The sequence below is a fragment of the Carcharodon carcharias genome, chromosome 2 (genome assembly GCF_017639515.1).
Source record: "Carcharodon carcharias isolate sCarCar2 chromosome 2, sCarCar2.pri, whole genome shotgun sequence".
NCBI classification, from domain to species: domain Eukaryota; kingdom Metazoa; phylum Chordata; class Chondrichthyes; order Lamniformes; family Lamnidae; genus Carcharodon; species Carcharodon carcharias.
Genome location: NC_054468.1, coordinates 130,982,983 through 131,009,896, shown reverse-complemented (window position 1 = coordinate 131,009,896; position 26,914 = coordinate 130,982,983). Strand labels below are relative to the sequence as shown.

General features: G+C 42.9%; 1 protein-coding gene across 1 annotated transcript in view; it reads right to left on the bottom strand.

Moving 5' to 3' along the window:
- The window catches only part of pcmt (protein-L-isoaspartate (D-aspartate) O-methyltransferase), a 40,055-nt gene extending 19,867 nt beyond the window's left edge, over positions 1–20,188 (bottom strand). The window contains exons 1-3 of the mRNA XM_041182394.1: positions 20,014–20,188; positions 9,244–9,348; positions 7,858–7,889 (exon numbers count right to left, since the gene is read on the bottom strand). Of these exons, the coding sequence (XP_041038328.1) occupies positions 7,858–7,889; positions 9,244–9,348; positions 20,014–20,179 (303 nt within the window). The 5' untranslated portion in view covers positions 20,180–20,188. The remainder of the gene's footprint in view (positions 1–7,857; positions 7,890–9,243; positions 9,349–20,013) is intronic.
- Between the last annotated feature and the right edge of the window lie 6,726 nt (positions 20,189–26,914).

The window sequence follows — 26,914 nt, the reverse complement described above, 5'->3', positions numbered from 1 at the left end:
GAATTTCAGAAATTTGCGATACCGTGATGGAAAAGAGTGGGGTAGCTGGGGCATGTTGCCATGACTCACTGCTGCTTCAGTAGTCAGCAAAATACAGCACGAAACGGATTGCACAAGAAACCAGCTTCGAGTATCAGACCCCAAGAACAAGTGGGTGCTTTTGGAAGAGACATGCAAAGGCGGTCCTGACTGCAGAGAGTTTTAAGAGAATAGCTGACCAATTTAAAATGGGTAGCTCCAAATATTATTTACATTCTGCATTCTAGTTATATAGTGTTAAGAAAACGCACAATAGGCATTTAAATGAGGGAGGGAATAGTAGATAAAGCTCTTTCAAGGAGCACAGGAACAGGAGTAGGCATTCAGCGCCAGGCTGTTCTGCCATTTAAGTTACAGCTGATCTTAACACCCAGGTGCACTGCCCAGAACTGAACATAGTATGCCAAACAGGATCAAACCAGAGCTGTATGATAACCAACACACAAGAACTGACCAATCCCACTGGATTGTCTTCTCCTCACTTGGAAATTTGCACAGCAAACAAAGTAAGTTATGTGCAAGTGACAGAAGCAGCAGAAGCAGAACAAATCCAAGCTGGCACCTAGATTTTGGTAAGTTAACTTCATCAGTCTAAGTAGATGTATTGCTTTTATGGGAAAACAAACATGTACCAACAAATTATTCTATGAAGCTAAGGCATCCGCCCTCACACCTTCCTCCCCCTCCCGGGACCATGATAGGGTCCCCCTTGTCCTCACTTATCACCCCACCAGCCTCCGCATTCAAAGGATCATCCTCCACCATTTCCACCAACTCCAGCATGATGCCACCACCAAACACATCTTCCCTTCACGCCGCCACCCCAGTCCCCCACCCCCCCAACTCCCCGGCGGCATTCCGCAGGGATCGTTCCCTCCGGGACACCCTGGTCCACTCCTCCATCACCCCCGACACCTCAACCCCCTCCCACGGCACCTTCCCATGCAACCGCAGAAGGTGGAACACCTGCCCCTTTACTTCCCCTCTCCTCACCGTTCAAGGGCCCAACATTCCTTTCAAGTGAAGCAGCATTTCACTTGCACGTCCTTCAATTTAGTCTACTGCATTCGTTGCTCCCAATGCGGTTTCCTCTACATTGGAGAGACCAAACGCAGACTGGGTGACCGCTTTGCGGAACATCTTCGGTCTGTCCGCAAGCATGACCCCAAACCTCCCTGTCGCTTGCCATTTCAACACTCCACCCTGCTCTCATGCCCACATGTCTGTCCTTGGCTTGGTGCATTGTTCCAGTGAAGCTCAAAGCAAACTGGAGGAACAGCACCTCATCTTCTGACTTGGCACTTTACAGCCTTCCGGACTGAATATTGAATTCAACAATTTTAGATCATGAAATCTTTCCCCCACCCCTTTTCTTTCCAATAATTTATATAGATTTTTCTTTTCCCACCTATTTCCATTATTTTTAAAACAATGGATGGAAATACATTTATCTCTATCTTTTAGCCTATTTTGATCCCTTCCCTTCATTCCACCCCACCGCCACTAGGGCTATCTGTACCTTGCTTGTCCTGCTTTCTAACCTTAATTAGCACATTCCTTAGATAATATCACCACCTCTTTGTCCTTTTGTCCATCTCCACCTATCACTGGCCCTCTATCCAGCTCTACTTCCCCCCCACCCCCCCAAAACTAGTTTATATTTCACCTCTTCTATTTTTCCTTAGTTCTGATGAAGAGTCATATGGACTCGAAACGTTAACTGTGTTCCTCTCTGCAGATGCTGCCAGACCTGCTGAGTTTTTCCAGGTATTTTTATTTTTGAAGTCAATTATGAAACTGCATATACTAAAACTTTTATTGAGATATCTTGTTGCATAATCTGTCTGTCCATTCCAAATGACTGGATTTTAAAAACATTTCTCCCCCTGCCCCTTGTTCCTCACCCTACACTCCCATTACATGTGCCAGCAATTTGCAATAGATAAGAGAGTCAGAATTAGTGGCAAGATGAGCCCATGAGGCCCATTGAGCCCATGCCAGCACTTTGTGCAGCAACCCACTCAGTTCTGTTACCACCCACCGCCACCGCACCACCCCCCTCCCCCCCCAGTCTATCCCCATAACCCTGCAAGTTTATTTCCCTCAAATGCCTACCAGATTTTCTTTTGAAGTCATTTACCATCTCTGCTTCTATCACCTTCATAGGCAGCAAGTTCCAAGCCATTACCACTTGCTGCATAAAAAAAAATTCACATTTCCCCTGCGTCTTTTCCGCCAATGTCTGTGCCCTCCTAGTCCTTGTACGATCAGTGAATGGGAACAGCTTTTCCTTGTCAATCTTATCGAAACCAGTCAATTTTTTTACAACTCTTATCAAATCTCCCCTCAATCCTCCTTTGCTACAAGGAAAATAAACCTAGTGTTTCCAATCCAACCTTGTACCTAAATTCTCTAATCCCCAGAACCATTCTGGTTAAATTTCCCCTGCAACCCTTCAAGCAACTCCCCACTGATCCTAAAGTGTGACAACCAGAACTGGACACAATAATCTAGTTATGGCCTGACCAGAGCTTTAGAAAGGTTCAGCATAGCCTCCCTGCTTTTGCACTCAATACATCTGTTTATGAAGCCCAAGATCCCATCATGCTTTGCAAATTACTCAGTATGCCCTGCCAACTTCAAAGATCTATGAACCACAAGGTCCTTCTGTCCCTGCACACTTTAGAACTGTGCCACTAAGTACATATTGTCCCTCCCTATCTCTTTCGCCAAAATACCTTACGTTTCTCTGTATTAAATTCCACTTGCCACTTGTCTTTCCATTCTGCTAGCCTATGCCCTGCCGCAGTCAATTGGCATCATCCTCACTGTTTGCCACACTTCAAGCTAGGCATCAAGGCAAATTTTGCTCTTCATTCCAATAACTACATCATTTATCTATGTCACAATGTGCCACACTTGAGGTGATAGGCACACTTGAAACACTTCAATTTTCTCTACTAAGTTCACATGGAGTGAAGACTAAGTATGGTCTTCAAGGGGAAGTGTAGGTTAATTGGACAAAGGCACCCAGATATAATTCAGTCCCCATTTTACAATCATACATTCTCTTTAGAATGGAAACTGTCCACATAAACCAGCCACACTGTAATTACATCTCCCTACCAGTGATGGCACTCTACTATGTCCATTGGCAAGATGGTACATTTGCAGTGTGACTGGTTTATACACAAAAAAAAACTTAATGATGAAGGTGACCATGAGTTGTTGGATTGCTGTTAAAAATCTGATTTACATTTACCTTTCCTCTGAAGTAGCCTAACAAATCATTCAGATCTGTTAAACCACAAAGAACACACCAATGCCTCAAGGCAACTAAGGATACTCAATAAATGCTATCCTTTTACCAACACCGCCCAGGTCCCAAAATTGAATTAAAAAGAGTGCATTGCACGCCTGAAGAATGCTATAAGTGCATGTCATGCAATTTAAAATGAAATGTGAACAATTTCCTCAATCTTGGGAGTTATCCCACAACTCCTCTAAGTACATCTTACCATATATTTGCTACGGCACAAAGGTCAGCATCCGGTTTCCAGACCTCAACCCACGTTGTCCTCTAGCTGGTTACAAGACGGGAATGGCTTGTGAGTACACAGCTATTGTCATACATATTCCCTTGGGTATGGCAGTATCACCCAAATGCTTCAGGAATCTTGTGATCAGAGCTGTGACCATCCTAACAGCTATCTAACTATAAAATAGTACCACTTTCAGAGACAAACTGAATATTCATGTCTTTTGCATGCGTCCCTGCTTGGTTTCTCAATCATTTCAAACAGGTTCAGAAAACACCTGTAATGATATGAAACATAAGCTGCTTTGTTTATAACAAGTGACCATAAGGAGCAACGATTTGATCAGACCCATTTCAGTTATAACTTATCTTCATATCATAAAATAATGATTATGCCACACATTAGACTCTCTCCTGCACTATCCTTCTGAGCCTGGGCCAAACTTTCCTGCAGTTACCATTTAAAACTTCAATGACTATCTAAAATCACAGCTTCCATAGCCAGAAGGAAAGGCACCTGGTACCAGAGACTCCCCAACACAATGGCTTGGTGTCAATGTTAAAAAATGTATTCCCTTCATCGCCAAACTGGAGCAGTGACAAGTTCAGAAGACTGAACAGGTGAGAAGTTCTTAGACCAAGACAGACGGCTGCTTCTTCCAAGCTCCAGGATAGCTTTCAAATAGCACCAGCACTTTCCATCAGGTGGAACACACACTTGACCTCAGGAGCACCTGTGGAGGTGACAGAAGCCAACATCCGTTTATTCAGAATCTCAGGCAGGTACAAAGTTATATAAAAGGTGTGCATCTCCTCCACTAAACTGTGTGTATACACTAACCCACTTGACCACTTGATAAATACACACACAAATGCCAACTTCAACGTGTGCACTATATCCAACACATTTAATTACTACACTTAGGTTACAACACAACTCCAAGGGTTTCTTTGCAGCAGTATCACGAGGAAACACTTTTTTATTTAAGTCAAAAATTCTTTCAAAAAGGCTTTTACAATAAAGGGTAAGTTTATCTCACTGTTCAGAATCATATTACATGCAGAACAGCTTATGCAGCAATACTGTATTTATCCACTTGAAGGTGGGACTACATTCCCTGCTAACACTACCACTTCTGTACAGAAGACAGATAAACTATGTCCAATATCCTGTTACCCTAAATATGCTTCAATGTGATGGCACATGATAAGTGAATGCAACTTCACAATATCAGTCGCTCCATAAGACATTAGTGCACAATAAAGAGGAAGACAATACAGAACACTGGACAATTACATTGTTTTATAATTTGTGCAGTAACCTAGTGTAACTTTCTATAAAATGTATAAATTGCATCAAAAGTTTACTCCAACTTAAGATAAACAGGTGTTCTACATTAGAGGATCCATAAATAGAGAATCCACAGCTTGGTGATAAATTGGTGTTGAAAAACAGTTCGCATCAGAACCAGTACCAAAGTACATTAGGTGCCTTGAAAACTTTTGATTGAGTGAGGACCTGTCACTTATAAGCACTTCTGATGTTGTTTAAAAGGCAATGGAAAAAGACAAATTATAGATTACCACAGTTACTTCACAACACCTCCTAGCCCCATGACATCAATCACAATTAAGAACAGCAGTCACCTCCAAGTTCCCCTTCAATTCATCCACCATTCATACTTGTACATATATCCCCATTCCTTCACTGTTGCTGGGACAAGAGTCTGTAATCCATATGTAACATCACAGGAGTACCATTACGAGGACTAGTAATTCAAGAGAAGGTCAAGGACTACCTTCTTGGAGCGACTAGGGTTGTGGCAAAAAAAATATGGTCATGCTCATATCACTCACAGCCCAAGAATAAATAGAAGTTTCGGTGCTGTAGTTTTCTTTTTACTACACATTAGGCTATCTTGTAGGAAGATATCTGTGGTGCTTTTAAATCACATTAAATAGTAAAACTATTTTTAAAAGCAAAAGCACAGCATAGTTGCTGGTTCTAAACATTACCTGGGAGTCTGCTCAGACATTCACTCACTTATTATCACAAAGAAGCCCAACAATCTACTCATTTTACAGCATAGATGCAAAAACATCAATTGCCCTAAAGCTCATCAGAAAAGTATCAACACTAGAAACGTCTACAACTTTTTTTTTTAAATTTGCTCTCAGGACATGGCTGTTGCAGGAAAGGCCATAACTATAACTTATTTGTATTTGGGGTGGGAGTGGATTTTCTTCTTGTACTGCACTATCGTGGTGATGGTCACCCTGCGATGGTGCTCCTTCCTCTTTCCAACCATTAGCAGTCATGCCTTCATCCATCCAAACACCAAGCTCCGGAAGTCCCTCCCTAAACCATAGGAAACAGGACTTCGGAGCAGGCCATTTGGCCCTTTAAGCCTGCTCTGCCATTCAATAAGATCACGATCGATCCAGTTGTGATCTCAACTACACTCTCCTGTCTGCCCCTCATTAGCCTTACCTCCCTCATCAAAAATCTAACTCAGCCTTGAATGAATTCAATGAACCAGCCTCCACTGCTTTCTGGGGAAGAGGATTCCACAAACTAATGATTCTCAAACAAAAAAAAAATTTTCATCTGTCTTAAAAGGGAGACCTCTTATTCTTAACTGTGTCCCTAGTTCTAGGCACCCCCACAAAAGGAAACCACATTCCAGTATCTATCCTATCAAGTCCCCTCAGAATCTTGTGTTTCAATAGGACCATCTCATTCTTCTAAACTCCAATGGGTACAGGACCAACCTGTTCAACCTTTAAGGTAAGCCCTCTGTCCCAAGGATGAGTCCAGTGAACCTTATTTGAACTGCTTCTATTGCAATTTTATCCATTGAGACCAAAACTGTATAGTAAACAAGATTTGCAGTCTTCAAGGGCCTGTACAGCTGCAGTAAAACTGCCCTGTTATATTCCATTCCCCTTGCAATAAACCCCAACATTCTATTTGCCTTCCTAATCACTTGCTGTATCTGCATACTAACTTTTTGTGATCCATGTACCAGGACACCCAGATCCGTTTGCACCTCAGGAGTTCTGTAATCGCTCTCTATTTAAATAGTATACTGCTTTTCTATTCTCCCTGCCAAAGTGGACAAGTTCACATTTTCCCACATTATATTCCATCTGCTAAATTTTTGCCCACTCACTTATCTATGTCCCTTTACAGAGACTCTACAGCTCCCACCTTTCTCTCCCCCATTAAGATACTCTAAAACTTACCTCTTGGACCAAGTATTTAGTCAACTGTCCTAATATCTCCTTCTTTGCTTTGGTGTCAATTTTTTTTTCCCCAGTTATCCTTCTGTGAGGTGCCTTGGGACATTTCCTAAGTTAGTGATATAAATGCAAGTTGTTATTTGGCAGTAGGCATCTCAGGGTGGTAAGCTTAGGGAGTTGCTGTATTGCACCCTGCAGATCATACATGCTGTGCAAGCACACCAATAACAGAGGGGATACCAAGTCCAGTAGCAGGAATGCCACTCAAACCAACTGCTTTGTCCTAAAGTTGTTCAGCTTCTTGGGCACTTATGTAGCTACAACCCATCAAAATGAGTATTCCACCACACTCCTGAACTGTGACTTGTAGGTTTTGGGCAGGCGCAGGGCAGAGGGGGTCAAGAGACAAGCTACTTGTCAAAGTACCCAGCCTCTGTCCTGTTCCTGAAGATACACTATTGATATGGCTAGTACATTTCAGTTTCCGGGCAATGGTGATCTCTTCCTACCTCCTCCCATGGTACTGAAGGTCTAGATGATATTGCTGTTGCTTTGAAGGTCATAGGAAGATGGCTTGGCTTTCAACTGGCGCAAGATTGTCATTATCATTTACTTGACAATATTACATGATTCAGGTTACTTAACATTTGCATAATTGGCAAATAGTCTCACTCAATCTTATGATGGAAGGCAGGCCCAGGATATTTCCCTGCAGAAGTTGTGAAATGATGACTTAAGACTGATATGCTTGGCTTCTGACATCTAAACCCATCTTCTTTTACTTCAGGCATGACTTCTACTAGAGGATTTTCTATTTGACCACTGATTTCAGCTTTGTTTGTGCTCGTTGGTGCCATATTCTGTCAATTGCCACCTTGACATCAAGGCCAATGACTATCATCTCATATCCACATCTGAATCAAGGTTGTGATGAGATCTGGAGTATAGGCTCAATTAGTATTGTTGCAAATCTTACCGAAATTCAGATAGCCTTAAGTGCACAGGTGGCACTAAATCAGAAAATAACTTGCACTTACCATGTGTGGAGCACTGATTGTAGCTTGGAAACCTGTAAAACAAAGCAATGCCATTCATGTACAATGGCGAAACACAGCAAGTGTTGAGTTTGTGCCAGCCACAGTGAGATACCAGAATTCTGGATTTTCAATGAGGGAAGGGGGTTGATGAGCTGTGGACACTGCATGCACAAAAATAAAATCAGAAAAACAAAAACAAATAACAGCCATGTGAGGGTTTTCATCCAATAGTGCCACCAAAGAAAAAACATTTACACAGCAGGGAAAAGTATATTAAAAATCAGTGGAAACCACTCAATGCTATAAGGTGGCAGCCTGCTCATTGACTATTTCTTCACCTTTTCATTAAATCAATATGTCACCAAGCATTACTTATGCAAGCAAATAACATTGAAAAAGCATATCGGAGCACCACCTGTTACTACAACAGGCAATCCAGGTAAATGCTGGCAACTCAGTAGTTTTCCCCCATGGCCAGAACCTGACTCAGCATTTTGAAATAGAATGCTGCAACCCACTTATCTGTTTCAACAAGAAGCATTAACTGTTGATTTAATGCTGAGAATTGTAATATTAAATGTGTTGAACTAATCAGATGATGATTTTGGACAGATAGAATTTAGATGGACCCTAATCAAAACTGTAACTAAGCTTCAATGTGCCGTGCTTCCAGTCACACAAGCACACAGACCCCCCACCTCCAAACTCAACAACAAACTGAACCAAAAGAAAGTGCAGTTTGGCATTAAGGAGGTGCACAACATGTGCTAAAAGGATAATGTATTGAGTTCCAAATAAAACAAAATAAAATACAAACAACTTGTCATGTTTCACAAAAAACTCAAACAAGTTTTGCAGTTCCTCTGCTGAGGTGCTTCCTCCAGATAGACACCGTTGCATGCAGACCATTTAGAATGGGAGTCACAGCACGTAAAATGGTGCACTATAAAATGTGTAAAATCTGGGGTTATTAAACTGTTACAGTGAGAGTGAGGAACGATGATTTTCTATTTCAGAGCCAGCAATTTCTTTTGGGTGGGGAATGTGAAAGAATAGCCTTTGCAAAAACAATTGCACAATTTAATATGCTAGAATTTTGTTTTGTGATATTGGTGAACAATTGGTGAATAATATAAATAATACTTCATAAAACCACATTTTCTGTATTTTCATTTCTTTTCCTCAAACATAAATTAAACACAGCCAGCATAATTTCTGGAACACAAGGCATGAGGTTAATAGTTCAAATCTGCCAACACTAATTTGTTGTGACTGTCACAGGCCACTGCATTAGAAGGCAAAGTCAAAAACGTGAACAAGACAGTGGGGTGACATGATCAAGTTTACTGTTCGGAAGAGAGCAGCAAGTACTTTGGAAATTCTTACCTATAGATTGAGGGGAATCTGTGTAGGGGTTACTCTTTACATAGTGGCAACGGTCTGTGGCCAACATTACATGATAAACCTTCTCTGTCTTGACTATCCCATTCTCTGCAAAAGATGAAAAGTTAGCAGCATTCATTAGTTTTTCCATCTGAAGCAACACAGAGCCAATTACCATCAGGATTCAATTCAAACTCATGCAAGATCTATGTAAACCTCAAGATGTTTAGCAATCTTCAGGTGCTGTTGAAAGCGGGAACAAGTTAATCACATTCCTACAGGCTGGAGGGTGGCAAATGTAACCCCATTATTTAAAAAAGGAGGGAGAGAACAAAAGCAGAATTACAGACCAGTTAGCCTAACATTAGTGGGGAAAATGCTAGAGTCTATTATAAAAAACATGGTAACAGAACACTTGGAAAGCATTAACAGGGTTAGACAAAGTCAGCATGGATTTATGAAAGGGAAATCATGCTTAACCAATCTACTGGAGTTTTTTTGAGGATGTGATTAGATAAGGGAGAACCAGCGGACGTGGTGTATTTGGATTTCAAGAATGCTTTTGATAAGGTCCACATAAGAGGCTAGTGGGCAAAATTAAAGCACCTGGGATCAGGGGTAATATACTGGCATGGATTGAGAACTATTTGTGAGGAGGATACAAGGAGGCTTCAGGGCGATTTAGACAAATTGTGTGCGTGGGCAAATACATGGCAGATGCAGTATAAGGTGGATAAATGTGAAGTTATAGGCTTCAGTGTGAAAAACAGGAAGGCAGGGTATTATTTAAATGGTGATATATTGGGAAATATGTGCATACAAAGGGATCTGGGTGTCCTTGTACACCAATCAATGAAAGTAAACAGGCAGGTGCAGCAAGCGATTAGGAAGGCAAATGGTGTGTTGGCCTTCATTGCAAAAGGATTTGAGTTCAGAAGTAGGGATGTCTTACTGCAGTTATACAAGGCCTTGGTGAGACCACACCTGGAGTACTGCGTGCAGTTTTGGTCTCCCCACCCAGGAAAAGATAAACTTGCCATAGAGGGAGTGCAGCAAAGGTTCAGAAGTCTGATACCAAGGATGGCAGGACTGTTGTATAACTTGGTTCGACTGGGCCTGTATTACAAGGGTTTAGCAGAGTGAGAGGGGGGATCTGATTGAAACGTATAAAATTCTAACAGGGCTAGACGGACTAGATGCAGGGAGCATTTTTCCCTGGTTGGGGAGTCTAGAACCAGAGACCAGAGTCTTAGGATATGGGGCAGACCATTTAGGACTGAGATGAGAAAAAGTTTCTTCACTCAGAGGGTGGTCAACCTGTGGAATTCTCTCCCCCAGAAGGCTGTGGAGGCCGCGTTACTGATTATATTCAAAAAGAAATTGACAATTTTTTGGATATTGGGGCATTTAGGGGTATGGAGAGAAATTGAGAATATGGCATTGAGATAGAGGATCAGCCATGATCATAAATAATGATGGAGCAAGCTTGAAGGGCTGAATGGTCTATCCTGCTCCTAGTTTCTATTAATAATGTAAGCCACCTCCTGCAAAATTGCACTTTTTTTTAAAAAATGAAGTGTTCTGTCTCTAAGAGATTCAAACTTTGTAATTAGCTGAAAGAATGACCCAGGATTTCACCTTTTAACTTTTACTAATAAATGACTAAAAATACTAGTGACTAAACACTATTTTCTATTTGTAGGCAACGTATGCTGAAACTACAGAGAGGTATATAAGGGGAATGTTCCTATCATACATCAAACTCCCCACAGAATTACAGTCCTTCCAGTTACTCCCAACTGCCAATAGGATCCCACATCGGTAATTCAGAGTAGTAGCTTCGAGCAACCGTCTCCGAGCACTTTCCTTAGTTTCCGGAGATTATCTTAAATTCATCATTGGCTTCAAACCTGTCTCAATAATTCTTCTTCCCCTTGACCATGCCAGAACAAATTTTCCAGGATCTGTAGAAGGCTGCAGAATTCATCTCTTCGACTATGGAGACACTCTCTCCCGCATCCAGCTGTGGTAGCTCACAAAGTCAAGCAGTATTTTCTCTCTACTGACCACATAGAACCTCTGCTGTCTGTGATATTCACCAACTTGCAGGGAAGCTTGTAACCTGATCTCAAAAGTGGCTTCCTCTTCCTCCTTACCCATGGCAATGTGAAACATATTAGCATTTCTACCTCAACATGAGGCTCACTGGCTTTGACCTCAACTCCCTTTCATCTTAGAAGTAAATGGGTGATTTACAGTACAACTGTTCACAACCCAATGCCAACACGAACATTCTGGGACTTTTGAGTCTCAGGGTATACTCATGGTATACTCAGACTGCAGCCACTGTCTCCAAATGTGCACCTTCTCAGCAAAAGAATCCAAATCTTCTATCAATCGCCAGCAATCAAATCACATACGCTTACAGGCCCACTCCAGAACAGATCGCATGACCCCTTCACTTACCCTATATTTAAAAGGTACATTTTCAAAACGTAACTGTAATAAACCTCAATTGTAACACTAGACATCTGTACATTGGTAATCCAAGCTAAGAAGTTCCACATTAACTTTAAGAATAGATAATTATAACGCACCAATATAATGCTAATCTAGGTGTTTCCACTTATGGAAGACAAAAACTCTATACCTTAAATGCAAGATAAATCTAATAGGGAATTCAGGAGAGAGATCTTATTCAAAGAATGGGAAGAATGTGGAACTTAATACTACAAGGGGTAGTTGAAGCAAAGAGCACAGAAACACTTATGGGGAAGTTTAATTTTTTTTAAAAATTTGTTCATGGGATATAGGCATTGCCAAGGCCAGCATTTATTACCCTTAGACAAATGCCCTCAAAGGTGGCAATTGAGCTGCTTTCTATACCTGCAGTCCGTGCGACGCAGGTACCACCACAGTGCTGTTAGGTTGGGAATTATGACCTAGCGATGATTAGGATCGGTAATATTTCCAAAACAGAATGTGAGTGTTGATGGGGAACTTGCAGGACATGGAGCTCCCATGCACCTGCTGCCCTTGCCATTCTAGGCAGTCCTCCTGACTTGTGCCTTCTAGATAATGGAAAGACTTTGGGGAGTGAGGTGGCAAGTTATTTGTGGCAGAATACAGAGCCTCTCACATACTGTTGCAGCCACAGTACATGGGGCTCTTCCAATCAGGTTTCTGGTCATTGGTCACCCAGAATTTCAGTGACTGTTATCCCACTGAATGTCATGGAAAGGTGCTTAGAATTGCTTGTTGGAGATGGTCATTACCTGGCACTTGTGCTTATCAGGTAACATTCCTGACACACACAATGGAGGAAGGAATGGAAGGATATGCCAATAGGATAAGATAAAGAGAAACGGGAAAGAGGCTTGAATGGAGCATAAACAACAGGATAAATCAGTTATGCCAAATCCCCATTTCTATGCTGACAACGATATAATATGGAACATGTAACCAGCTGTCCTACTCACCATTACTTAATTTAGGGCAGAGTGCTGTTTACAAATTCTTGCAGACAATTTTATTTGTTAAAAACTGCAGTAAACTGCTCGAGACCAGTGTTCAGCATCCATTAACCTCACCTCCCCATTTGTGAAGTGGCTAGAAACATTTTACCATGTTAAAAGTTAGCAAACGATACAATTCCAAGTGATTTGAGTGGGTGTAAGTAGGGCAACTCATTTGGTACGGAAACCATTGGCTTTAAAAAAAATCCATCACCACACAAAAGGGGAAAAGTCACAATACAGCTGCAGGTACTAAACACAAGCTGACCAGTCTCCCTTCCACAACCTCCTTCTGTTTAACATTCCTTAAGATTCTTTCACTATACACCAGTTCCATGCTCTACGATCAAAGCTACCCACCCCATCTCCTCAAATAATTACACTTGATCAAATTACTCACTCCAAGAATGAAATCTTTAAGTCAAATCTGAGTGATAAACACAAAACAATATAAAATATCGGTACCAAAAATAAATGCTTACATAAACTTAGACCAGTACACAGCCACAAACTTAAAAATAAAATGTCACTAGAGCAAATTTGGCCTCAACATTCGTGTTGGGCCACATTACTCCTTGATCACTTAAAAACTTCTCAGCTTTCCAGATACATCTTCAATAGCTGTAAACTAAGTGGTGTCAGGTTTAGTGGGACTAGAGGAAAAGCCATTTCTAGAACGTACAATGACATCTAGTTTGTAAAGAAAACAGGAACTTGCATTCCCACAACCTAAGGGTGTCTCAATGCTTCACAGCTAATAAATCACTTTCTAATGTAGGTAAATTCAATTTTAGATTTTATTCCAGAGTACAACAAATCCTCAAGCCCCAGATGATAAGGTTTCATCTTGAACCTGACAAGCTGCAATCCAGCTCAACCCTTGGCACGTCAGTTCACCTGCATTAGTATCCACAGGCTAAAGTCTCAACTCTTAAGCTCATCAATTCACAATCTGCATACAGACTTAACAAGATTGCTGATCCAATGTTCTTCAGCACATATCAAAAATTCTACTCTGTCCACTCTGGAGTCAGCCGTACAATTATAACAGGAACAAGTCAGATTGGCAAGGCATCTTTAGGCATATCATGGAATTCTGCTGGCTCTAAGTTCCATCATTTCACTGCAGAACTTTGATTTAAAAACCTTAAAAATCATACCAGTTCCCCAAACTACTCTCAAGTTACAAGTTTCAAACCATATTTAAATAGAAGTCTGTGGTCACTTCAGGTAAGGAGCGCTTCATGTGGTCAAAGAGCACTCATTCCCTTGGCCATAATTTTTTCTCCATGCTAGCCATGGCCACAGCATTGCTCACAGCAAGTTAGATACAACATTATTGCAAGGATATCTCTAGCACTCATGTTTAGGAACAGAATTAGGTCGCTGTGATTAAGTACGATTATTCTGCCAGAGATATTTTATTGAGGTCAGTCCGTCACTTCCAGTTATAATAACAATTATACGTTAGTCACATGTATTGACACAGTAATAAACCAGGTTAGTTTATTATTTAGACTTGTCACAACAGCTTAAACATTTAACTTTGTTCTTTTCATAAGTAGAGGCATAAAAATATCACTCAAAACAGGACAAAAAAACTTTCCACAAATGCCTTTGCCTACCTAATATCAAATAAGGGTACTTTTTTTTTTGCAGTGAAAACCAAGGACGATAAAACTGAAAAGAATCAATTTGCACTTTTAATCATTTTACCAAATATCTTCAACATGTCTAAGAATTTTTATTCAGACCCTGCTAACTAGCTTGCCATTATTTCTGATTGAGTTTTCTCGAACAGAAGAACGTAGCAGTTCCAATATCTAGATTACATTCCAAAATACAAAATCAAACCGTTCCCAAGTATCAGTTTTACTTACAAGCTACATCTAATAATCAAATATACTTCATTTCCTATCAAAATTATCTCAAAAACAAAGCTTAAACAGGGATTGTGTGTCATTTAAAAAAATATTATTAGCAGCTTAAGGATATTTGTGATTCTTACTTCTCCACTGACAAACAACGAGGAGAAAGGAAGCAGGGCTTACACACCAAGCTCTGCCACAATGGGAGAATGACCAATCTTGCTGTAAATCAAATACATTTCTGTGGATTGTAGGCAGATGTGGGTGTTGAGAGCTGTAGTCTGGGACTGTGTCCAGCTTCCTCAGCTGAAAGTGATGGCTGCATTATGTCCCCATGAATTGTAGACCCTCATTCCTCAGAAGGCACAAGCTTAAAGAAAGTCATCAAGTCATTCAGTATTTTCATTGGCTTCTCAGCTTTCTATTGATAATTTCTCAACTCAATGTGAAGTGGTTTACCTATGTCTCTAGCAGTGTCCCTTACATGTGATCTGCATGCTCCATCCCTATTCAGTTGTTTTCTTTTACTTAATATGGATATATTAAAAAATAAATCCATCAGTTTTTCCCATTATAAATTCTTGGTTCCATCTTTATAATGGCAATTTGTCATCCTGTAATTAAACACTCCATTTGGTGCTGGGATGCAGTGGCGCCTCCATTGGCCAAAGGGTGCAATTAAAACAGCAAATTGATTTGGACAGCTCCCATTACAAACTTGGATATTGGAACTCAGAACAGGATAAAAATAAGGACAGATGCACAACTTCAAAATTGGAACACAAATATGTCTGCGCAAATTAGTCTTATTATTCTCTTCCCTCCAATATAAAAATAAGCACACACTAATATACACATACATAAATCAGGTCCAGGTATATAGACAGCTGGAGCCCTGAAATGTGATGGTTAAAACATGCTTATTTAACAGCTTTCCCATGGCATTGCTCACAATGTCAGAGTGCATTGACTTGTGCCCATAGACCATGCAGTACAAGTATCAGGAAACTCAATTACAGAGGAAATTTAGGAATATTAGCATTCTTTTGGGGTTTGACATGTTCAAGGAACTTATAAATCACTATTATATGTTTTAGTTATATACCCAACTTATCTAAACTAACCCAGCATACACAGCAAGATATTTCATTTGAAATGCATAGCAGCACTGTGGGGGTGGAAGGGGTGGTGGTGTGAGAGTACAGAGGGTGGCTTCAAAGTCTGAGATCAAAGAGGTATATCGGTGCGAGATCCGCAGAGACAATTATGAAATGATGGACTGGATTGTAGCAGTGGCAGACAATAAATTTTGGAAGTGTGGAAGCATTGGGATGAGGGTGTTTGGGTATGGTGACACTGGGAAGAAGCAATCTCTAAAGGTTGCACACTGGTAATGAGCCACTGCTGTGCAGATGCACAAAGAGTGATGTTTCAGAAGTGAGAGAATTCTGAGAAAAAGGTGTTGGGTTAGAGTACCAAACAGGATAAGGGGTTTAGGATGTGATGGCCTTTAAATCGCTGAAGGCAACAATCAGATTGGGATACTGGGGTGGGTGCACTGGAGCCCCAAGGTCACTAGTGGATCATGGGATCTAACAAGGGAGAAAGAGTACTAGGGAGAGGCAAAGAGGAATTGAGAAAGTGGTTGGAGTCCATATGCCAAAGAAAGGGAGCTGGAGTTTGGGACTTTTTCCAGTTGAAGGGTGGGAAGAGACTTGGATTCTGACAGCATGATAGGTGGAAGGGTTCAAGGGACCTGAGACCATCTATTTTCATGTGACCATCTTGAGATCACCTCTCATTCTTCTAAACTCTAGAGCATGTGCCCATTCTACTCTCTATCTCTTCATAGGAGGGAATTAATCTAGTGAACCTTCTTCCCCACTTCATTTTAAGGTGTTTTAAAATCTACTTTTGTAGAGCTAACCTGGGGATCAGCACTCAGTTCCTAAAAAAAGCTGAATGCAGTTGTGCTGTATTTTCCTAGTCAAACTATTTACATTTCTGTAACACCTATTAGACACTACTTACGTTTCTACAGCACCTGTAACATAGTAAAAACACTCCAAGGCATTGCACAGGGACATTTGTCAAGACATGACCATGCAACAAATAAGGAGATGATACACACCACTGGTGGAAGGAGTGAGGTGATAGATGGGATGCCAATGAAGCAGACTGCTTTGCCATGGTGTCGAGCTTCTGAAGCATGTTGGAGCTTCACTCATCCAGTCAAGTAGAGAGTATTCCATCACGCTCCTGACTTTTGCCTTATAGATGGTGAAAGGCTTTGGGGTGTCAAGAAGTGCAAGTTACTTGCCTCTGACCTGCTCTTGTACCACAGTATTTATATAGCTGGTCCAGCTATGTTTGCAATCAATGGTGACCCGCAGGGCATTGCTGGTGGGGCTTTCAGTGTTGGCAGTGCCACTGAATGTCAAGGGGAGATGACTAGATTCTCTCTTGTTGGGGATAGTCACTGTCTGGCTTTTGTGGCATGAATGTTACTTGCCACTAACCTGCCCAAACCTGAAATATTGTCCAGGTCTAAGTGGGCACAGACTGCTTCAGAGAAGATTATACTCAAACTGTATTAAACAGTGGTTAGGTTATAGAGTACTGCAAACAGTTCTAATCGCAGCATTGCAGGAAGGATACAATCACATTCGAGGGAGAGAACAGAGATTTACAAGGATGCTGCCAGGATCAGGGAATTTCAGCTATGAAGAAAGACTGGATAGGTTAAGGTTGTTTTCTTTTGAAAAAAAAGGAGGCTGAGGGTATATTTAATTGAGATGTATAAAACTAAGCGGCCCAGATATAGTGGACAGGAGGAACACATTTCCCCTTGGGTGAAAAAATTCTTTCCTGAGGGCGGTGGGGGTCTGAAACTCACTGTCTGAAATGGTGGCATTTTAAAATACTTGAATATGCTCTTGAAATGCTGTGACATACAAGGTTACAAACCAAGGGCTGGAAAATGGGATTCATCTGGATAGGTCAGTTTTTGGCCAGTAAGGTCACAATGAGCCAAATGGCCTCCTCCTGACCATATATTTTGATGGTTCGCTGTGTTCTATAGATCATTTCCTGCTCTTATCTAAGATTATCTACTTCCTCCTCTAGTACTATCCAACACTCACTGCTTTGTGCACCTTATTCCTCTTTTCAACTTATATATGCTGGTACCCACACCCTGCCAATTTAATTTAAACCATACTAGCAAACATCAGTTTATAGGTTCAATTTCCACACCAGGAACTTGAACACAAAATCCAAGCTGATAATATGGCATAACACTGAGGGAAGTACTGCATTAGAGATGCAGTCCATTGGATGAGATGTTAAACTGAGGCCCACATGCCCTCAGTGGGTTCAAAAGGTCTCACTGGAACATTTAAGACCATGGGAATTCTTCCTAGTGTCCTAGATAACATTTATCCATAAACAAATACCACTAAAATAAATTATCTGGTCATTATCACATTGGCGTTTGTGGCAAAGTTCCGCACACATTAGTTGCCACAATTCCTGTGTTCCTCCGTTAATTGTAAAACATTTCAGAGCTTCCTGATGGCTGGCAAGGGAACTTTATAAATGCCTTAACTTTTTTTCACGGCAAGTTTGAGCATACTGTGCTGTGCTGACCCTCCATTAGCCTTTCTGCTCCCTCCCCCAATTGCTTTACTTACCCTCCCCTTGACTCATGGGGAGAACCAATGATTAGGGACTCAAGTCTATAACTACAGAAAAGGCTACATGTCCTTCTAATGGTGGCATTGTTTAAAAAGCAAAATGGGGTTCTATCACCTCACCACCAATATTAGCATTGTGGGTCTGTCTTACAGGGATTCAGAACTATATGCCAGTGCTAAATAGCCTGAATTTCAGGCCCCCAGCAATTTCCTCCTCTGTCTTTACCCAATCCCACCATTCTGAGCTTCCCCCTCATTCAAATGTCACTCACTTCCCCTCTGTGGATTGGCAACTTCAGCAACATGCTATCCAGGAGACCACCTTCTTTCCTTATAATTTTGACTGTCTGCAAATGTTTCAAAGCAAGTCCACCCAGGAAACACCGACTGGTGTGTTATTTCCCAAAACACTCAGCTTCCAGAAAATGCAGTATCACAATGTGTATAAATCCAGATTGTTCAGCCATCCCAATTATTAATTTCCTTGACCCCAGCTTGATGGGCAAACTCACTCGCCAATTTCTTCTGTCTGAAGACTATTCTTCAAAAGTAATTCACTGGTTTTGAAGCACTCAGAACATCCAGAAGGCATGAAGGATGCTGGATGAATCTCAGCCTGGTATTTCTCCCTCAGGTACTCAACCTACTTCGAAGGGGAGATGACGACTGACCAGTCAAAGTTACTGGTTAGTGATGTCCAGTGCACCAGTGAAAATTTCTACTCTTCAAGGAATAAGATCCAACACCCACCTGAACAAAGAGCAACTCCTCAGTGGACAGCTGCCACCTCAAACGACACTGCACAGCGCTGAACTGGAATGTCAGCAAGATTATACACTCAAAAATCAAGGAGCAGTCAAAATAAGCATTTTGAAATTAAACTTGCTCTTCCAAACTTGACATAATATTGCTCGGTTCTCCAGAATTTAAAGGTCAAATAACAGATTAAAACATAAGTTCACAATTACATCATCTTCTAAAGAGGAAAAATTTGCAGGGCTCTATGGAAAAGGCAGGGGTGTGGCACCCAGTGAATTACCAGGCTACCCGTTACCATGACACACCATATATGGAAGAGTCATAAGCATAAGAATTAGGAGTAAGCCAAAAAGCCCTCCAAACCTGCTCCACCATTCAGTAATCATGGCTGGTCTGATCTTGGCATCAACTCCACTTTCCTGCCTGTTCCTCCTGACGCTCGAAAATCAAAACGCTGCCCATCCCAGCATTGCACACATTCAACGGCAGCCTCAACACGACGGCAACCGAGGAGAATGGACCCACTCCCCAATGGCAGCAGCAACCACTGGGTGCTTCGGAGCACCTGATGAAAACTGTTATGGGACCATTGGCCGCTGTACAGCCACAGCTTGGCCACTGTCCGCACTGCAGTGACCAGCAGGTTGCTTTGCCCAGCCAGCACCTCCCTGCGCTGGCCACCAGGGCTGGCAGAGCCAGCGAGGACGCGGCCCGGTGTCAGGGCGCTGCAGGGGGCCCCCAGCCCAGCCATCCTCCCGACACCCGCAGCCTCACACGCCCTTCGGAACCAAAGAAGCGATTAGTGGCCTGGACTGGCTGTGCTAGCTGTGGGGGGGGGGGGGGTGGGTGCTGGGTACTTGCTCGCCGGAGACTAGCTGCCCCGTCTCTCTCTCACTCACGCCTGCCCACCCGCTCCTCGCCTCGCCGAGCACTCACTCCGCAGGTTGTTGACGAGCTCCGCTTGGCTGTCTCCTCCGCACTTCCAAGCCATCCTCTGACACAGCGCGCGCAGCAAATACAAGGCCGCCGTCAGCAACACGCCTGCGCACACAGCTCTACCCACAATGCTTATCACCTCCAGCGCCTCATTGCCCGCCTCCATGACGTCACCCCAGAGGGGTGGGCCCGCCCACTGCGAGCGGGAAGGAGAGCGGGGGGTGGGGTGGGGCGGGGAGCGATTAATCTTTTAAAATCAGAGCAGCCCAAGACACCACCCAAACAACCAACAAGCTGTTCGCACGATCGAATAACATAGTAGCGCTCTTTAGGTTCTTGGGATGCGTATGACTCTGCCGCATGTATGAGATACGAAGTGCCAGTTGACGCGCATATCCCCCTTTAGTGATTAAGGCAGATTAAACAGGGATCCGCTTTAGTACAGGCCGGCTACTGGACACATCTGCCCCACGTGATGTAGCACAATGAGGAGGGGCGCGTGAGGGGAGTGCACTGCGGCATCGCCTCTACAGCTAAACATAGCCTCAGTGCAGGAACTCAGACCCACATTGGCGCCCAGGGAGGAATATTAATATCAGCTCACCTTCCGCGGCATTGCTCTAGGCACATGGTACTAATATCAAAAGAAAATAATAGCAAAAAACTACGGATGCTGGAAATAAAAAACAAAAACAAAAATACCTGGAAAAACTCAGCAAGTCTGGCAAAATCTGCGGAGAGGAACACAGTTAACGTTTCGAGTCCGTATGACTCTTCAACAGAACAAAGTAAAAATAGAAAAGAGGTGAAATATAAGCTGGTTTAAGGGGGTGCTTTGGGGGGGATGGAACAGTTAGAGCTGGATAGAGGGCCAATGATAGGTGGAGATAACCACCTTTTGGCTAACTCCAGGCAAACTCCAGCGTTGCACCAGGCAAATAGCATTAATATCAACTAACCTCCTGCAGCATTGCACCAGGCACATGGTATTAATATCAACTGACCTCCTGCAGCACTGCATCAGGCATATGGTATTAATATCAACTGACACACTGCAGCATTGTACCAGGCACATGGTACTAATGTTAAATGATCCCCTGCGGCATTGCACCATGCAAATGGTATTAATAGCAATTGACCCCCCATGGCATTGCAGCAAGCAAATGGTATTAATATCAATTGACCTCCTGTAGCATTGCAATAGGCAAAAAGTATTAATATCAAGTGACCTTCTGCAGCATTGCACCAGGCATACGGTATTAATACCAACTGACTGCCTGCAGCTTTGTACCAGGCACATGGTATTAATATCAACTCACCCCCCCATGTCATTGCACCAGGCAAATTGTATTAATATCAACTGACCCCTACCGGCATTGCACCAGGCAAATAATATTAATATCAATTGACTTTCTGCAGCATTCCACCAGGCGAATTGAATTAATATCAACTGACCCCTAGCAGCACTGCACCAGACAAATAGTATTAATATCAACTGACCTCCCAAAGCATTATAGCAGGCACATGGTATTACTGTCAACTGACCCAATGCAGCATTGCACCAGGCACGTGGTATTACTATCAATTGACACCCAGCAGCATTGCATCAGGCACATGGTATTAATATCAACTGACATCCTGCAGCATTGCACCAGGCACATGGTATTAATATCAACTGACCTCCTGCAGCATTGCACCAGGCACATGGTACTAATATCAACTGACCCCCTGCAGCATTGCACCAGGAAAATTGTATTAATATCAACTGACCCCTAGCGGCATTGCACCAAGCGCATAGCATTAACATCAACCAACCCCCTGCAGCATTACACCACGCACATGGTATTAATATCAACTGCCCTCCTGCAGCATTGCACCAGGCACATGGTATTAATATCAACTGACTCCCCGTGCAGCATTGCAACAGACACATGGTATTAATATCCAATGATCCCTTGCAGCATTGCACTAGGCACATGCTATTAATATCAACTGACCGCCCCCCGCCGCATTGCACCAGGCATATGGTATTAATATGAAATGAACCCCCATGGCATTGCACCAGGTACATGGTGTCAATATCCACTGATCCCCTGCAGCACTGCACCAGGCACATGGTATTAATATCAACTGACCCTCCGTGTCATTGCACCAGGCAAATTGTATTAATATCAACTGACCCCTACCGACATTGCACCAGGCAAATAATATTAAAATCAACTGACCTTCTGCAGCATTACACCAGTCACATGATATTACTATAAACTGACCCTCTGCAGCATTGCAGCAGGCACATGGTATTACTATCAAATGACCGCCTGCAGCATTGCAACAGGAAAATAGTATTACTATCAACTGACCCCCTGCAGCATTGCATCAGTCACATTGTATTAATAACAACTGACCACCTGCAGCTTTGCACCAGGCAAATAGTACTAATATCAACTGACCTTCTGCAGCACTACACCACGCACATGGTATTAATATCAACTGCCCTCCTGCAGCATTGCACCAGGCACATGTTATTACCATCTACTGACACCCTGCAGTATTGCACCAGGCACATGGTATTAATATCAGCTGAACACCCCCGCCACATTGCACCAGGCCTATGGTATTAATACCAACTGACCTCTTGCAGCATTGCACCAGGCACATGGTATTAATATCAACTGACATACTGCAGCTTTACACCAGGCACATGGTATTACTATCAACTGACTCCCTGCAGCATTGCACCAGGGAAATGGTATTAATATCAATTGACCTCCTGCAGCATTCCACCAGGCAAATGGTATTAAAATTAACTGAATCCTGCAGCATTGCACCAGGCACATGGTACTAATATACACTGATCCCCTGCAGCATTGCACCAGGCACATGGTATTACTGTCAACTGACACCCTGCAGCATTGCACCAGGCACATGGTATTAATATCAACTGACCTCCTGCAGCATTGCACCAGCCACATGGTGTTACTATCAACTGACCCCATGCAGCTTTGCACCAGGCACATGGTATTAATATCAACTGATCTCCTGCAGCATTTAAGCAGGCACATGGTATTACTATCAAATGACCATCTGCAGCATTGCAGCAGGCACATGGTATTAATATCAACTGACATCCTGCAGCATTACACCAGGCATATGTTATTACTATTAACTGACACCCTGCAGCATTGCACCAGACACATGGTATTAATATCAACTAACCTGCTGCAGCATTACACCATGCACATGCTATTAATATCAACTGACAACCCGTGGCATTGCACCAGGCAAATGGTATTAATATCAACTGACCTCCTGCAGCATTGCACCAGGCAAATGGTATTAATATCAACTGACCCCCTGCAGCATTGCACCAGGCACATGGTATTAATATCAACTGACCTCTTGTAGCATTTCAATAGGCAAATAGTATTAATATCAACTGACGCCCTGCAGCATTGCAGCAGGCACATGGTGTTAATATCAACTGACCTCCTGCAGCTTTGGACCAGGCACATGGTATTACTATCTAATGACGCCCTGCAGCATTGCACCAAGCACATGCTATTAATATCAACTGAACACCCCCTGCCGCATTGCACCAGGCATATGGCATTAATAACAACTGACCGCCTGCAGCTTTGGACAAGGCACATGGTATTAATATCAACTCAACCACCGTGGCATTGCACCAGGCACATGGTACCAATATCCACTGATCCCCTGCAACATTGCACCAGGCACATGGTATTAATATCAACTGACCCCCCATGACATTGCACCAGGCAAATTGTAATAATATCAACTGACCCCTACCGGCATTGCACCAGGCAAATAATATTAATATCAATTGACCTTCTGCAGCATTGCTCCGTACAAATTGAATTAATATCAACAGACCCCTGGCAGCATTGCACCAGACAAATAGTATTGATATCAACTGACCTCCTACAGCATTACAGTAGGCACATGGCATTACTGTCAACTGACCCCATGCAGCTTTGCACCAGGCACATGGTATTACTATCAATTGACCTCCTGCAGCAGTGCATCAGGCACATGGCATTAATATCAGCTGACATCCTGCAGCTTTGCACCAGGCACATGGCATTAATATCAACTGACCTCATGCAGCATTGCACCAGGCACATGGTATTAACATCAACCAACCCCCTGCAGCATTACACCACGCACATGGTATTAACATCAACTGCCCTCCTGCAGCATTGCACCAGACACATGGTATTAATATCAACTGACCCCCCATGGCATTGCACCAGGCACATGGTATTAATATCAATTGACCCCCTGCAGAATTGCACCAGGCAAATAGTATTAATATCAACTGAATCCCTGCAGCATTGCACCAAGCACATGGTATTAATATCAACTGACCCCTACCGGCCTTGCAACAGGCAAATAGTATTAATATCAACTGACCTCCTCCAGCATTACACCAGGCACATGGTATTACTATCAAATGACCGCCTGCAGCATTGCAACAGGGAAATAGTATTACTATCAACTGACCCCCTCCAGCATTGCATCGGGCACATTGTATTAATATCAACTGACCTCCTGCAGCTTTGCACCAGGCAAATAGTACGAATATCAACTGACCTCCTGCAGCACTACACCACGCACATGGTATTAATATCAACTGCCCTCCTGCAGCATTGCACCAGGCACATGGTATTAATATCAACTGACTCCCCCTGCAGCATTGCACCAGACACAAGGTATTAATATCCAATGATCCCTTGCAGCATTGCGCTAGGCACATGCTATTAATATCAACTGACCGCCCCCCCCGCCGCATTGCACCAGGCACATGGTATTAACACCAAATGACCTCCTGCAGCTTTGCACCACGCACATGGTATTAATATCAAATGAACCCCCATGGCATTGCACCAGGCACATGGTATTAATATCCAACGAACCCTTGCAGCTTTGCACCAGGCACATGGTATTAATATCAAATGAACCCCATGACATTGCACCAGGTACATGGTATTAATACCAAATGACCTCCTGCAGCTTTGCACCAGGCACATGGTATTAATATCAAATGAACCGCCATGGCATTGCGCCAGGCACAGGGTATTAATATCAAATGAACCCCCATGGCATTGCACCAGGCACATGGTGTCAATTTCCACTGATCCCCTGCAGCACTGCACCAGGCACATGGTATTAATATCAACTGACCCCCCCATGTCATTGCACCAGGCAAATTGTATTAATATCAACTGACCCCTAACGGCATTGCACCAGGCAAATAATATTAAAATCAACAGACCTTCTGCAGCATTACACCAGTCACATGATATTACTATAAACTGACCATCTGCAGCATTGCACCAGGCACATGGTATTAATATCAGCTGAACACCCCCGCCACTTGCACCAGGTCTATGGTATTAATACCAACTGATCTCTTGTAGCATTACACCAGTCACATGCTATTACTAAAAACTGACCCTCTGCAGCATTGCAGCAGGCACATGGTATTAATATCAACTGACCTCCTGCAGCATTACACCAGGCACATGTTATTACTATCTACTGACACCCTGCAGCATTGCACCAGGCACATGGTATTAATATCAGCTGAACACCCCCGCCACATTGCACCAGGCCTATGGTATTAATACCAACTGACGTCTTGCAGCATTACACCAGTCACATGCTATTACTATAAACTGACCCTCTGCAGCATTGCACCAGTCACATGGTATTAATATCAACTGAACTCCTGCAGCATTACACCAGGCACATGTTATTACTATCTACTGACACCCTGCAGCATTTCACCCGGCACATGGTATTAATATCAGCTGAACACCCCCGCCACATTGCACCAGGCCTATGGTATTAATACCAACTGACCTCTTGCAGAATTGCACCAGTCACATGGTATTAATATCAACTCAATCTCCCATGGCATTGCACCAGGCACATGGCATTAATATCAACAGACCACCTGCAGCATTGCACCAGGCAAATTGTATTAATATCAACTGACCCCTACCGGCATTGCACCAGGCAAATAGTATTAATATCAACTGACCCCCTGCAGCATTGCACCAGGCACATGGTATGAATATCAACTGACCTCCTCCAGCATTACACCAGGCACATGGTATTACTATCAAATGACCGCCTGCAGCATTGCAACAGGGAAATAGTATTACTATCAACTGACCCCCTGCAGCATTGCATCGGGCACATTGTATTAATATCAACTGACCTCCTGCAGCTTTGCACCAGGCAAATATTACTAATATCAACTGACCTGCAGCACTACACCACGCACATGGTATTACTATCAAATGACCTCCTGCTGCATTGCACCAGGCACATGGTATTCATATCAACTGACCCCCCTCGGCATTGAACCAGGCACATGGCATTAATATCCAGTGATCCCCTGCAGCATTGCACGAGCCATATTTTATTAATGTCAACTGACCTCCTGCAGCATTGCACTAGGCAAATTGTATTAATATCAACTGACCTACTGCAGCATTGCACCAGGCACATGGTATTAATATCAACTGACCTACTGCAGCTTTACACCAGGCACATGGTATTAATATTAACTGAACCCCGCGGCATTGCACCAGGCAAATAGTATTAATATCCACTGATCCCCTGCAGCATTGCACCAGGCACATGGTATTACTGTCAACTGACCCCCTGCAGCATTGCACCAGGCACATGGTATTATTGTCAACTGACCTCCTGCAGCATTGCACCAGCCACATGGTGTTAATATCAACTGACCCCATGCAGCTTTGCACCAGGCAAATGGTATTAATATCAACTGACCCCCCATGGCATTGCACCAGGCACATGGTATTAATATCAACTGACTCCCTGCAGCATTGCACCAGGCAAATAG